The 12,442-nt window shown below is 45.1% G+C and overlaps 2 protein-coding genes across 3 annotated transcripts in view; one reads left to right on the forward strand and one right to left on the reverse strand.

Annotated features, from left to right (window-relative positions):
• Positions 1-1,137, forward strand: part of LOC136442162 (mucin-2-like) — a 33,148-nt gene extending 32,011 nt beyond the window's left edge. For both annotated transcript variants that reach the window (XM_066438838.1, XM_066438839.1), the window contains one exon: positions 96-1,137. In XM_066438838.1, the coding sequence (XP_066294935.1) occupies positions 96-264 (169 nt within the window). In that variant the 3' untranslated portion in view covers positions 265-1,137. The remainder of the gene's footprint in view (positions 1-95) is intronic.
• LOC136442163 (uncharacterized) lies at positions 648-12,151 on the reverse strand. Its single transcript, XM_066438840.1, has 16 exons — positions 11,861-12,151; positions 11,465-11,560; positions 11,001-11,116; positions 10,527-10,647; positions 9,931-10,167; positions 9,448-9,636; positions 9,123-9,197; positions 8,637-8,798; positions 5,307-8,358; positions 5,086-5,194; positions 4,755-4,905; positions 3,562-3,620; positions 3,223-3,377; positions 2,733-2,811; positions 2,380-2,508; positions 648-1,760 (listed from the first exon to the last, which is right to left on the reverse strand). The coding sequence occupies exons 2-16, from the start codon at positions 11,535-11,537 to the stop codon at positions 1,485-1,487; spliced, it is 4,983 nt and encodes a 1,660-aa protein (XP_066294937.1). The 5' UTR covers positions 11,538-11,560; positions 11,861-12,151; the 3' UTR covers positions 648-1,484.
• Positions 12,152-12,442: the final 291 nt, after the last annotated feature.

The raw sequence follows: 12,442 nt of genomic DNA on the forward strand, positions 1-12,442 counted from the left end.
GGCACGCAGACCGGACAGAGTAAGCGTTGTCATGACAATCACATGTACAACAATCTGTATTATCAGCATGACATTTTTTGTCTTGTTTGTTCTAGGTCTCACTATCATCCTGAGAGCAACTCCTATGAGCAGGAATGTTCGTGCTGCGGCCCGGCCCAGACGGACACGACGCCCGTGGACCTCACCTGCAGCGACGGGACAGTGCAGACCCATTACGTCACCGACATCGTCAGCTGTGACTGTGAACAGAAGACGAGATGCTAAGGACAGGAAGGGACCGAATCAGTACCAGAGAGTTGGCGTGGTCCCCCTTTTCGAGCCCGCTTGCTTTTTCAATAAGCGCTTTGCCGGCCTTTGCTGCTTCACTTGTATTTTCAGTTTTAAAAATCGTCTGTTTTCTTCAGAATCTATAGTGCCTATACTACCCTGATCTTGTCAGAGTTATCGCCGTTTGTGTGGCGTTTCAACTGAAAGTACAAAATGTTTATGCTACCATATTTTCAAATTTGTATGCTGTGCCAAGATTTGATCTTTATTTTGATTATTACCCAAGACAACCTTAACTCTTACTACGTTTATGACTCTTAGAGTAACAGCTATGGTCTTATCAAACCAGAAAAAAATCAAAAACAAACAAACACAACGGCTTTGAAGAGATAGATGTCATATTTAGATATAGTGCAAACAATGACAGTGTGTATCACGAACTCAGTAATCAGACGTGCAAAACTCCTGTTCAGAAACGGCGCAGGCTGTTTTCGCTACCTACATGTAGTGAGCGTTGCAGTGACCAGCAGGTATTCCTGCGAAGTATGAACTGTCTGCAAACTTAGTCACAAGTTTGTCAGTTGTGATCAAGATAATGACGTAATCAGTACGAGAATATACCAAGAACATAGTATAACATTTCAATGTTAAGACGTTACCGATACATTCGAAATCGTTTTACCCAAATATACCATGTAACACAAACCTTGTAATAATTTTAGAGGAGATATACTTATTTCTGGTTTAAATACGTTGTCTCTATTTTGACGTCTCATACAATTTGATCTGGTCTTTGATGTTACATGATGAATATAACAGGTTTGTTGTTTTGCTTCAATTGTGCGCAAATAAAGCCTTTCAGCTTCGTGATATGAAAGTCTATCATTACTAAGTACTTCCAGAATATAGCAGCAAAGCTGATTATAACGGCAGTGGAAAACATGCAAAACCTCCGATAGAATCATTTCATGGGCGGTTGTATGCAAAAGAGATATATATCATTGATTGCCCGGTTGTAAGAAATTTTGCGTCTACGGTACGTATGTTAACCATTTATTGCTGCCAGAGCATTTGATGTCATTTAAATCTTGTTAACTCGAACTCGAAGCGTAAAGCTGAGAGGAGTAGGTCGCAAGAAAGCTTTCGACAAACAAACAATAGCGATAACACATATTCTCTCTCCCAACTTTGATCCAATATAGAATCAAAATAGGCAATTACTTCACGATAGGAGCCATGTTTCCCTTCACCACTCTAGCCCCCAGTAGAGCAGCCCTGTAGTCGGCCATCTGCCCCAGCTTAACGTAATTCGGCGCGCAGGGCATGGGCCCGAGGCCTTCGCACAACTTGGTCGACTTCAGACGCAGGAGTCGCTCGAACTCCAAGCGGTCGGCTTCCCGTCTCCGACGAAGACCGAGCGCGTTTTTGACCATGTCCACGAGGGCGCTCACCATGTCTTCGATGGACGGAAGATTGATGTCAAATCTGAACTCCTGTTTGAAGAGTGTTGTATCGTTAGTGTTTCTGAGTCGTGGGTGATTGGCATAAACATGTAAATTGTGACCTACCGATTATGTGGGCAATAATAAGGTCAAATTATTGACCATCCATGATCAGTCTATTTTTCAAGCGGTTGCTAGGCATTCCTATAAAGAGTGGACCGAAGCCCAGCTTGTTTGATATCAAGCTGACAATCATTAGGTAGAAAAAGTTGAATGATTTAAAAGATTTTCAAATATCCTACTAGTAACTTTACCAACCAACACCAACAGGATGAGCGCGCGCCTAACACAATAGCTTGTTCATAATGCTTTGGTTGTCAGGACTTGTTCATCTCTACGTACCCTCTACGATCATATGTAACATCAACGTAACACGAAACAGCTCATAAAACAGGACACAGTAGCCTCCACCAGACCTTCCTACGGGCGTATGGATCATAGAATTCGGTAAAAAAGGAATACTTTTCCAGTAGAGTCAGTCCGAGGTAAAGGCAATAATTCGCCCGCGCGCTCAATAACTTGCAAATGAAACCCTCTGGTGGCCAAACATCCCTGGCAAATATCCTCCCTATAGCTTGCATAGTTAGTCTGGTAGAAACACAGCACGTACCTTCGGACTCCCGCCGAAGAAGGCCACCTTGATCCACCCCCGGAAGTGACCGGTCTGTGCCAAGGCAAGTTTCACGCTGAAGCCGATCTCTCGGATGTCTATTATCCCGCCTAGAACCGCACCTGCCACCTGCAACATGGAACATAGCGTTGTATGGCATGGAACTCAGAGTAGTATAGGATGGGCAGCAAGTGTTACATTCGGAAGGTCAATGGCTAGTAGGATAAGACAAAAATAATGATTGTTCGAGCTTTCAAATGAATTGGGTGTTGTCGGCGTCCATACGTATACATGTATAAGCACGTGAACTCGCGAACATAGACCTCCTACAAAGTTTAGTATATACAAATAACCTTCTTCGCCACAGCTGCTCCAAAGCGATTCGCTTGCTTCACGCCCTCGAGGAAACCCTCGGCTACATCCAGGATAATACTAATCGGGAAAATAAATCGTAACGGCAAATCATTAAAAGAACTAATCTCAAAGCAGATGTATGGGTTGCGAAGATCGTATCCAACTGGCAGAAGAAGTTTTTATTGCAACCTTCAGGTGATGATGATGTCCTGCATATTAAGTCTTTTTTTGGGACGGAATGAGAGTATACTCTTCTCAATCATGAAATACACATGAATAAAATAAAACGCACTTTGAATGACATAATTGGTTAAAAAGTAGCTTTACAGAATGATAATGTATGACGGTGTACATTGTTTCTTATTCAACTGATTTTCGTACACCAGTTACATTTTTGATGAATCGAGAAACAATCTCATAGTTTTATCAAGACAATTATATCACGTCTGCTTTCAAGTGTTAGGTACAAAGGTGTGTTTTTTAACGTACCGAGATTTATCGACGAACTCTTCGGCACCTTTGAGGATTAGAACGGCGGCGTCGAGTAGTATTCGGCTTTTGTCGACTATTTCTCGGGCTGCTTTCATCGCCAGGATCGCAACATCAAGTATGTGTCGACTCTTGTCAACTAGCTGCTCAGCCGTCTGATATACCGGATAAACAACGACAAATCATACTTTTGCATCATGCATGGATCACATTCAATTCATAGAGGCATAGGTCAAACAAAACCGATTATAGTCGCTACACTGTCTCCATCCATTGCAAAGCGGGCCTTAGGCACGTATTCAAATACAGAGTGAAGCAAACGGAGGTTGTGTCACTTACCCACAGTACTCCTTGACAAATGGCGCGACCAGCATTTTCTGCATGGCACCAGGCTTCATCTGTTGCACATTTATGACATAGTAAAGAAGTAGTTCTGGCAAAAAGACAACTTTCCAATGGGTAAGTAGATACTTTATGTGGGTATATGTATAGGGTACTTAAATTCACAATTTGGCTTCACGTATTTGTTAATTACAGTAGATATAAAAGATGGGGACGTGCTTTCGTTTATACACATTAGGTACAGTTAGTTGTAAATAGCCGAAACAGAGAGTGAAACAGGGAACAGTCACATATGTCATGCATTAGATAGACTTTCCTCGGACACTCTGTGCACAGTTGAGATAAAGACAGCACGCCCCATAATATTGCAGGGTGTTTCCTTCTCCTCATTTATTCATAAGCCCTCAAGGCTTACATTCTATTTCATCTGCCGTTAAATTAGTGTCGACGACTGAGAAAGGTATAAGAAACCTGCTGCACTGTCTATCATGCGTTGGTCCCAATTGCGGCGGTGCCCGTCGGTGGTGTAGTCCCGGCCGGGCCCCGAAGCCACAAATTTGCCCCAGTGTACTGCGTCTATCTATCTGCCGCGCCGGATTTTAAGTCCAAGTTAAATTGATTCGGGGTCCCGGCCGGGCCCCAAAATAGCCCGGCAGCCGCAGGGTGTCCCACGTGGCCACGTAGGGGTCATGCCCGAAAGTGCCAAAAACTGAACAACCCGTGAACTACCCGGAGGGGTCCCTTATTCCAATTGAGACCGAAACAGTCGTTAGCCGCTTTGACATGTGAAAGGTTTCATTTTTTCATTTTATTTATACAGGGGAAATACAACTCAGGCTGTGAAGCCTGTTTTTCAGGTATCCCTGATATTACATATAAAAAACACAACTACGACATAGTACACCGTAACAATAATAATCAATCAATAAAAGCCATGTCACATACAATTCAGATTTCAATTTCCGCCGGGATTGCCATTCTTAAGTTCTGGTAAGTAATAGCAGTTCTTTGTTTGAGTGGTAATGTGTTCCACAACTGAGGCCCATTGTGTTGCATACTACTACGGTACGATGCAACTCTAGCGGAGGGACAGTGGAGCAAGTGGGGGTCGTAATCCCGAATCAGCTTGGCCCCTGTAAGGTGCCTTCATTCTTAAATCAAAATGGAAAATTAAAATCATGTGTACTTACACCACTTGCACTTCTTGAACTTGCACTTGGACCGTTCACGACGCAGGGCAGCAACAGCGTTGTCCCAGTGTCTCTCGGCTCCCCTGACATCCTTTATTTTGTCGTCGAACCAGGCTACGGCCCGGTCCCAGTGGACTTCCGCGGAGCGAACCTAATAATTCAAACGAAAAGCATCGAATGTTGAGGAAACAACCTTACGTGGTGAAACGTTTATCAATCATTCAATTAGATAATTATAAATGGAAAATGGAATTCAATGGCAATCATGCAAGAATAGAGGCAATGTGAGAGTTTTATTTATTTCATTGGTGTATGTATGTTACATTCTCACCTTCCTCTGAGCTTTCTGTATATCTTTCACTGCGATGTCCCAGTTGACTTCCGCCTGTCGAACTTTTGCTTTAGCCGCATCTATGGCCTCGTCTGCTCTTTTGACGTACCTGGAGAACGTAACAGTGCAAAATTAGCTTCAATGAACTCAGAATGTACTCCGAATGAAAATGAGTAACATCATTTGGTGGCGCTGTGTGAAAAGACGGGATCAATACATACCCATCGATGGCATTCTCGACTTTCTCCCTCAGCTGGCGGAAGAGGTCCTGTTGCATCTGCCCCGTCACTTGAAAGGAGGCTGTCTTAATAGAACCGTAGCTGGCCGCCACTTCCAGGGACGCTCGGAAGAGATTTAGGAAGCTGCCTTCGATGAAGAAGCGTGTCCCCTGTTCGTCCATGGTGATGTTGACTGTTTGCTTGATGAAAAGAACTGTCACACTTCCTTCGATCTGAAGCTTGGCGCGCGGTGGAAGCCATCCGATGTCTACGAGGAGGCGTGGCCCTTGTTTGGAGCTACGTCCCTCGATTGCTATCAAACCGTTGGCAATGTTGAATGGATCGACGGTCATGTTGGCAAAAATCGACGTCTTGTCGATGGCAATGTCGGCTGTGACCTTGAAGAACAAGATTTCTAACTTCCCCTTGAAGAAAAATCCCTGGCGGATTAGAATGCCGTTCGGCAGAGTTCGCGTTATAGCCGAGAAGGAGAATTCCACCCCTTCGGTGAAGCCTATCTCGTCGAGGAAACCCGGCAGATTCGGTCTGTAAGCGAAAGCAGCAAGGATAGAGGGAATTGTTAGTTTAGTAATGCTGCCTTTGCAGTAGCTCTGAGCCGGAGCAATCCTGTTGATGCCAACATACAGCTGCGCTCTGATAGGCTCCGCGTCCGACCTGTTGAATCCGATCACCGCCTGGCCTCCAAAGTCGATCCCCGCTATAAGAATCGGGTCCGGACTGATGGAAATCTCAAAGTTCAAGTACCCGATGGATAGGAAGGAAAGACCGAAGGCGTTGTACCACCACCCCACCGACGACATCCCCAAGTACACGCCACTGTCGGAAAGACCGAACCGACCCGTGAAGAGAAGCGGGGGTTGGTCCAGCTGCAAGGAACCGGTGATGCCTATGTAAGTTTCATCTGGAGGTTGAGCCAACTGTATCTCAAATCCGACATCTCGAATGTCCGCTCCGTGGAATATGCGGATGGGAGTAGGAATAACAGCCTTCATGTACACGCGGTCTATTGACAGGGCACCGTATATCATGAGCTCGACGTGCTTCCCCAAAAGTCTCTTCGCAACCTTACAGAACTCGTCCTGTCCGCAGTTGCGAGGGAATTTGAACGAGGCCACGACTCCTATACCGTCCACGATATCGATGCTGGAGAGCAGGGGAGCGGAGAATCGCAAGTATTCGTTCAGCTTGGACATATCGGACGAGGACACCACGAAAGCGGCTTGGGCGTTGGAGAGGATTGAAGCTCCGGGAATGACGGACAGATCGACGTTGTCGTTCGTCAACGTCTTCACAATCTCCACGATCCCAACACGCTCGAGAACAATACCGGTGGCCATTGAGACAGTTCCTCCCAGAGACCCTACTATAACCTCCACGGTGCATCTCCAATCATTGATGACTGCTTCTCCAGCTAGCTTCAAGACAAAGTCTTTCCCCATGACCAAAGAGACGCTTGGGTTTACCACCTTAAAGGCGTCAAGACCGATGCTTTTAAGACCATCTTCCATCGGACCTGGAGGAAGTAGTGCAACTCCGAAATCCTCTATCAGCTTTCCAATTTCTATATCGAGCTCTGGGGCTCCTTCTGCGATGAACACGTTGCCTCCTGGAGGCTTCGCTATGGATAGGGCTGTTCTCACGTTACCGATGTACCACACGGATGTCAGTTCAAAACTGAAGCCTCCTCCTCCTCCAGTTTGAGTAACAGCCGTACCGGGACGAGGCGCTACAACTGGCGGTTGAGGATTCAGACCACCCGCTGTGGACTGGCCTCTCACGATTTGAAATGTCGCGTGGAGGTCATCCAAGACAAGTACGCTCGGTATGATAGTGAGGGATGTTTCTATAGCCACAGGGATGGTAAATGTCCTCGTGTTTCCGTCGTATTGGAACCCCTGTAATGTGCTGGACAACACATCGTCAAGGGGGAGCTTACTGGGAAGCTCAATGGTAGAGACTGAGCGTAGCATTTTGTTTAAGAGCGCCCCTACTCGTACCACAGATCCAGGAAGAAGTTGGAACTGGAACCTCCTTTTGGACACTGCAAGGTAGAATGTACCTAAAGAATCGCCATCGGACAACTTCAGTTGAAACACTACGTTGAGACCAGCTGCCACGCCCGGCATCATCTGTAGAAGCGAGTCAGGGTAAGAGGAGATAGAGAAGGGAGCCGTTTTTGTGGAAAGAAGAAAGGCTGCCTCCGGAAGCTCAAGATCACTCAAGACGGGTACATCAACATCTTCGTTGGTAAAGCGCCTGATCAAGTCACCAAAGCTGATGGACTTAATAGAAAGGGCCACAGAGAATACCTTCGTCTGGTTGTTGCCGAATTTGATTGAATCAAGTGAGGCAAAAACACGAGAGTTTGCGATACCAGTGTTAAACGCCACCTGTAGGCCGTACCCAGTATTGCCAAACTTGGCCGTCATCTTTATGTCTTTCATCACAAACTTGTCGAGATTGACACTTTTGAAGGTCTCCCTTGCACCGTTGCCAGGCAGTAAGGATGACGCTAGGCCAGAAATGAGCCTCCCCACAGGTATGACGGTATCTATGGGCTCACCAATCACCACGAAGCCTCCGTCCGACTTCTCAACCGTCAACTGGAACAATATACTTCCGATCTTCCACAGACCTGTGAACTTCACATCGAACGATTCAGTAGGAATGAAGTACTTGACGTTTATGGAGAATCTCTCAAGCGAGAGCACAGAGGGGACTAAGGTAACGGCCTCTGTGGAGCCAGTGGAGATGGACAACTCTTCCTCACATCGATCGAAGTAGCTGTTGGAGATGATCCAGTTGAAGGGGTTCAGCGATCCGCCGATGGAGAAAGCGTCGCCTAGCTTCCAGTCTGGAAGTGCAGTTTCGACCAACTCCCGCACTGTTAAGCAGTCAGGCGGGTCGCTGCTGATCTCTATCTTGCAGTCGTCGTTGTTGAGTTGAAGTCTGCACGTTGTGGAGATGGGGTATGTGCCCTCTATGTCGCCCTGAGGCATACTTAGGAGCTCTGATGGTGCCGGTAAGCTCTCCCCTATGAAACAAAACATTAGGGCTTATGATGAACCTGGGGAGAGCAGAGGATGGTAAACAACATAACGATGAGGTATTTCTTTATATCTATAAGGATTTAGCATTTAACAATGAAGTATTTTTTACATACATTGTGTAACAACATTTAGCATTCATTTTGTGTACTTCAAGTAAGAAATTTAACTTTGGATATCAAAGTAACCATTACAACAACCTCACTTCGATCACAGACAAAGTTCTTTTACTCATTAAGTGAGAGTGAACAACATCAATGACTACCTTTGCAGATCTGAATAGATTTGGTGCCCACGGTATCAGTGGTGAGCCCATCGGGGCACGGAGTGCAGGCGGTTCTCTTCTCCTGGTCCTGGTACGTACCCACCGGGCAGGGGTGGCATGTGTCCACGGCGGTGTCATGGTAGGTTCCCCGGCCGCAGTTCACTAAGTCAGACAAGTACATGAACAATTCTGAACTGTAGATAATCACTAGATAAAAATTCCTATAATGTGCAAATTTATTGGGTGAACTCCCATTTCCCCATTCTTTTCGTACTGGGAGCTACTTTTAAAACCAAATTTCAAAAGAATCTGTACATCTATGATTATTTCAGACTATTAGACAAATATGTTGATATTTTTGTTGTCAACAAACCAGGCACATTTTGATGTTGGCGTTAGTAATACCCACAGTTCTCTGAGCCACAAAAACATGTTCTCGTAGTATTGACCAACTGTACAGTAATATAAAGAGAGAGAGGTACTCACAACACAGCCGTTGCCTCCCTTTACGGTGTAGTACGGATCCCTCGTCACACTGTCCGTTAGTGGGGTTGGAAAAACCTGCAAGGAATCAATGACTAGTCAGCACTTCATCCCTTGGTTTATTCGTCACTTGACTTGGAGGACGTTGACCTAGAACTTTGAAGAGTTTGTGAACTAGTAGCCTGTGTTTACACAATCTCTCGCTGGCTGTGGTTAATGAATCTCTCGCTGTCAATCTCTCGCTGGCTTGGGTCGCTGACCCCCTCCCTCTAGGGGGCGGTAACCGTCGGGCCGACCGCTAGGAGTGCGATTTAGTGAGGCTACTCACCAACGCAGTCAACAATCTTCCGGGAGGGTCTCCATTCTCCATCGGCCTCGCAGGCGTATGTTTGCTGCTCCTCTCCGTCAGCAGGTACCGTACCATCCTCACACTCCGGCGAGCAGAACTTCCCTCGCGCCCACAAGTCACAGTTGCTGTAGCCGCTGTCGGGCGGAATCGGAAGCCCACAGCTCTTACCTTTGCAAAAACAGAGGAATAAATCATCTCTGGTTACGTAGAATAGAATCGTCTCATACGAGATCTGATCAGTAGATTAAACAAAACAAACCCTCGTAAGGACATTCTTGATTTATGGCTGTTCTTAGTGGTAAACTGTCATTCTTTGGGAAATGAACAACTGAATGTCATTTAACTGAAATATAGCTTTAACAAATGATCAAACTATGTCAACATAGCTTTCAGCTAGCTCAACTGTGCAAACAATAGAATATTTGGGGCAAAATCGACATAAACTAGCAAAACAAAACTCACGTTTGACTTCCACTGTAAACGTACACTCAGCTGAATTGCCCACCGCATCAGAGGCAATGTAGGTCACCCGGAATGTACCCCAGGTAAACGTCTGGTTGGTTTCTTCGCTCTGCCACAGGCTGACCACTCCAACGTTGTCAGTGAAGATGGGTTCCTCCCACTCCACCCTCGCGTCGGTAGTGGCGATCTCTTTGGAAAAGGATGATGGGCAGCCATAGACTCTGGGACGCTCTTGGTCTGAAAGGTGGAGCATAGTAATAGTTTAAGACACCGTTCAAGAGACGCCGCCACCCTATCCTCATGCATGATACCTAACCAAACTTTATCACTTAGCTTTGTGGCACCATATTTACCTCCGCTGGACCCTTAGCTTTATAGCACTTTGCTGAATGTACGTTTGACTTCTCGTTACAAGGCCAGGAAAGACCCAAAACTCACTTTAAAATCATTCTGCCGTTACGGATGACAAAACTATGTGTGATTGCTGCTACAACTCTATCTCTTATGAATCCTATCCTTCTTCATGTTACATGAATTATGTCCCATATGACATATATAAATCATGACTGAAGTGCCAATGCACAGGGAAATCTTACCGTCGACATATATTTTGGTGGCACAGCTGTCTCGTTCCCCGTCTGGAGAAACCACAGAGAAGGTGACTTCTGTCTTCCCCGCGGGAAACGTATTGTCACCTATCTGGTACCCATCGCTCACCTAGCAGTACGTTAGAAAATACCTACACATTAGCAATTACACCAAAGACTGTACAAGTATTTATTCTCGTCATGTGCCTATGATATATACTACATATTTTGCATTTTGTAAGGAAAACAATTAACGTCCCAGAATTGTTGTACAAGTTGCCATACGTTGTATCTTACACAGTTGTTGAGAAGTATATAACGTTATACGTATGACACAAAAGGGCGACAAAGGTGACTTGTGTGGCATGTTTCAAGTATCAACATTACATCTGAAAGGGACACATAGGCGTATTTTTTTCAAGGATGGCAGGATAACTTTGTGAAGATGACGGACTATACTGTCGAACGAATGGGTTTACTTACGGTGATGTTCCTGTAGTTGGACCACGGAGTGGGCAGGTCCACATCTGCCGTGTCATACCCACGGTCAAGGGTCACAAAAACATCCTTGGGGCACAAAATCCGTGGAATAGGACTGTCTGTAAAATACAAGAAAAATTGGGAAATTAAAAAAAAAAAGTCCAATCGTAAACTTGTAGTTGCTCTCTGGGACCACACAGTAACATAAGCCGGGCAACCAGAAGCATTGATATGGAGACCATATTGTATAAACCCAGTCCGACGTTTTCTATTACCAAGGATGATGAATTGCCATTATTAGCATTGTACGCCGCGTATATATAAGCTGTGGCAATCATTGTCTAGATTCAAAGATTTAAATGAAAAAAGCTTTCATATTGAGTCCAAAAGGTAAGCCAATGATTACACTGTAAGGGGACTTTCAACCAGGAACCGGTACATAATCAAGACTGGTACTGATGCCTCACCTGCCAAAGATGTAGGCGGAACACATAGGAGCAAGACACCCGCAACCGCGATGCTCACAGCAGTACCCCACATATTGTCCTCTGTGGGAAGCCGCCCTGAGTAAGTAAATTAGGTGCAGAAGTCACACACAGATTGTATCACCATACTACAAGGAATACTAGACTTTGGAAACACAGAACATGATAAGCATATCGCCTAGGAAAGTGTTAATTGAATGTTAAAACATTCAATTAACACTTTCCTAGGCGATAACAAGGTTTGATTGCGAATTTCCAGTCCGTTGGAGGATAGGGCATACGCACTTCAAAATGCTACACAGCACTATCGTTACTCACTGTCTGTAGGTAGATTAGTATCTAATCAACATGATTTCAGACTTGTTAAAATCATCTTACCTTTAGTCACTTCTCATCGGCAATATCTCCAAAAGAACGATAAGGACTATCTAGAGTTCAGCACCAGGCACTGCAGGCCTGTAGCTAACGTTAGAACTCTTGGACAATCCGCGCTCCTGTCCGGAATGTACACGGAGTTGTTTTGATCTGATAGCAGTAGATGTCTCCTGATCAAGTGGAGATCAAACAAAAGTGGCGGCTTCTCAGTACCTGTCATAAACCCGACGATAAACAAGTGCTTTGCTCGACAGCACAATGGGTGAGAGGATTTATGACATAAGTCAGCGACCGATAAGCAATCTCCAAGCAGATGTTGGATCCGGCTCTTCAGTCTCATGAGCACCACCAGCTCGAAGAACTTGACACATGCAACAGACCCGACCCGTATATACATGAATAGTAGCAATTTGAAAACATACTCAATGTGACTCAGAATATTATGTCTACCTTCCAATATATCTACACTTTGTACATGCTTACCTACATGCATCTACCTCTACATATTATGCTACATACAAATATATTCAATGAGTGGTATATACTTATACACGTAAGAATGGCTTTTCAAAGACATCAAGTTCA

This window comes from Branchiostoma lanceolatum, chromosome 9, assembly GCF_035083965.1.
Source record: "Branchiostoma lanceolatum isolate klBraLanc5 chromosome 9, klBraLanc5.hap2, whole genome shotgun sequence".
Taxonomy (NCBI): domain Eukaryota; kingdom Metazoa; phylum Chordata; class Leptocardii; order Amphioxiformes; family Branchiostomatidae; genus Branchiostoma; species Branchiostoma lanceolatum.

Excerpts from the sequence above, each read along its gene's own strand:
- LOC136442163 (XM_066438840.1), bottom strand. The coding sequence starts at position 11,537 with ATGTGGGGTACTGCTGTGAGCATCGCGGTTGCGGGTGTCTTGCTCCTA. Across the intron at positions 5,195-5,306 it reads GTCGAGAATGCCATCGATGG|GTACGTCAAAAGAGCAGACG; the intron begins GTATGTATTGAT and ends TACGTTCTCCAG. Across the intron at positions 3,621-4,754 it reads GTTCAAGAAGTGCAAGTGGT|ATGAAGCCTGGTGCCATGCA; the intron begins GTAAGTACACAT and ends AATGTGCAACAG.